At 38.6% G+C, this 2,659-nt stretch overlaps 1 protein-coding gene across 1 annotated transcript; it reads left to right on the top strand.

The window, feature by feature from the left end:
• Positions 1-756: 756 nt before the first annotated feature.
• On the top strand, positions 757-1,132 carry LOC127198921 (small nuclear ribonucleoprotein Sm D2-like). The gene has a single exon (XM_051156838.1). It carries the CDS (start codon positions 776-778, stop codon positions 1,130-1,132), a length of 357 nt encoding a protein of 118 aa, XP_051012795.1. The 5' UTR covers positions 757-775.
• The last annotated feature ends 1,527 nt before the right edge of the window (positions 1,133-2,659 follow it).

Here is a 2,659-nt window from a genome sequence, read left to right as displayed (position 1 = left end):
TTCCCATGCAATATATCTTGATTACAGTTTTCCTTCCTTCCTCCCAGTTCCTCCCCCTTTTATCTCCCATCAGAAGCCAATCCCTTGATTTCTCTCATTAGAAATGATCAGGCTTCTAAGGGATAGCATCAAAAAATAACAAAATAAACTTTGATAAGAAAACAAAAACCATCACATCAAAGCTGACAAACCAAACCAACAGAAGGGAATGAGCCAAGAAAAGGCACAAGAGTCAGAGACCCACTAGTTCACACACTCAATAATCCCATAAAGTTACTGAACTGAAACCTATGACATGTACTCAGGACGTGCTACAGACCGGTACAAGCCCTGTTCTTGCTGCTTCGGTTCCTGTGAGTTCCTGTGAACCTCTAAGACAGCTTTTTTTTCTTTTAATACTTTCAGTTTAGAAACAATGACTAGGAAAAGTGACTGCAAAAGTTGAGTTACATTTCCCATCTTTGGCTATTACTTCTTTGTTTGTTTGTTTGTTTGCTTGAGAAAAGGAAGGAAACATGAATACCAGAAAACACAACTGACTCGTTTTGCTTCATGGAGTATACACAAGTCATTCTTTTATTGGTTTGTATTATATAATAAACATGAAATCTCACAAAGTTATAAAAAAAAAACAATATCGACTATAATAGAAAGCTGCAATCATACTTTGCTTTGGGCAATAGTGATCTGTGAACCATATCTAAGCTGAAAAATATTGGGTGAGTTCAACAAAAACCTTTAGTTGGGGGAGTGATCTGCAAGTGAAATCTTCACCATGAGTCTCCTCAACAAACCCAAGAGCGAGATGACCCCAGAGGAGCTGCAGAAGCGGGAGGAGGAGGAATTCAACACAGGTCCCCTGTCGGTGCTCACACAGTCGGTCAAGAACAACACGCAAGTGCTCATTAACTGTCGCAACAACAAGAAGCTCCTGGGCCGGGTGAAGGCCTTTGACGGGCATTGCGACATGGTGCTGGAGAACGGGAAAGATATGTGGACTGAGGTCCCCAAGAGCGGCAAGGGCAAGAAAAAGTCCAAGCCTGTCAACAAGGACCGCTACATCTCCAAGATGTTCCTGCGTGGGGACTCAGTGATCATGGTGCTGCGGAACCCACTCATGGAAGGCAAGTAGAGAGGAGGCCCTCCTCCTGTCTGTGAGAGCCCACTATCTCGCTGCCCTGCCCCAAGAATGGAAATAAAGCCCTGTGTATTTAAAAAAAAAAAAAAACTTTAGTTGATCAATTAGCTGATATTGCTATAAAGAAATTTATAAACCCATAGTCCAATCAGCAATATTCTTCTTCAAAAGTAAGATAAAAGAAGGCAGCTTAAACACACACACACACGCACACGCACACGTGCACGCACATATATATATAACTTAGCTAAAGGAATTTGAATAATATAATAAAACATGGATGAAAACCTATGAGCTCAAAGTGTTTGTATTTAGTACACTGCTCTTTATAGATAATTTTGGAGACTGCCTCTGACAATGTAGGAATGCTGAAGTTACATAATAGCTTGTGAATCAGTCAGAACATTAAAACCTGGCCATCACAGCAAACCAAAAAAAGGGTGCATCCAATTCCATTTCTAGTGATAATGATAGCATTTAAAAATAATTTCACATACTCAAGCCACAATCGTACTGATCAAATGCAAACTCTTCATTATCTATACAAATGAGATATAGGTAAACAAAAAATGATATGCAATTCAAAGGTAATTGGATTCTATAAGTGGATTTTTAAAAGAATGTTTATATATGCCAAGGAAAAAGTTCATTCAATTCACTCTGTTTATTCACATAGATGCCCTGTTAACTCGTAGTCATATATGTTGTAAAGTAAGAAACGGATCTTCCGAGAATACATGCGCCATCATTCTTAACTGATGAGCGGCATTTGGCTGTGACCATCACCATGAGTGCATTTACATATTCAAGTCAAAAATCTTCAAATTGACTCATTTTAGTATTGTCATCCTTTAATATATTTGCCTATTTTCGGTTTTTTTCTTATTTTTAAATTTAATCACCTCAGTGCATGCCTCTGCCCATGTGCCTGTGTGCACCTGGCCCCGTGCAAGCGTCATGGTGTTTATGTAGAGGTCAGACAGCTGCTTACAGCAGTCAGTTCTTTCCTTGCACTGTGGGTGTCAGTGATGGAACTGAGATCTCCTGGCTTGGTGGGAAGTGCCACAGCACACTGCGCTGTCTGAGCAGCCCCTTTCTCATCTTCATTCAGACATAACTTCATTAGTTCTTTATTTACCAGTGACTTATTTTATGACACATCAAGGTAAAAACTTACCTATTGTTCTTTTGTGTGCTTTGTCATTGAGACACAAAAGGAAGACTACACAAGTGAAGAAATTTGTTTGTGCATATGGCCTAGTGAAGGTGGGTCCAGAATTCATTTAATCTCACTTAAAAATGCTTCAGAGCTGTTTTCTCTATATTCCTTTTTAAACTTAACTTTAGCATTTGCTTTTCTGTGAAAATGTGTTTCAGATTAAAGTCTTGAGTATTAACTTTAATTAAAACAAGTATATTTACAAATCAGAGACTTTAGGTAATTAAAGTACTGTAGAGAAATAAATGAATTAATGGGATCACAGGGAATCCATACTTCCTGAAAAGGCTTTCTTTCTTTCT

Source organism: Acomys russatus, chromosome 15 (genome assembly GCF_903995435.1).
Source record: "Acomys russatus chromosome 15, mAcoRus1.1, whole genome shotgun sequence".
Taxonomy (NCBI): Eukaryota; Metazoa; Chordata; class Mammalia; order Rodentia; family Muridae; genus Acomys; species Acomys russatus.
Note: the sequence above shows the minus strand (reverse complement) of the source record. Positions and strands in the feature narration are given on the sequence as shown.

Coding starts and splice junctions, on each gene's coding strand:
- LOC127198921 (XM_051156838.1), top strand. CDS start 776: ATGAGTCTCCTCAACAAACCCAAGAGCGAGATGACCCCAGAGGAGCTG.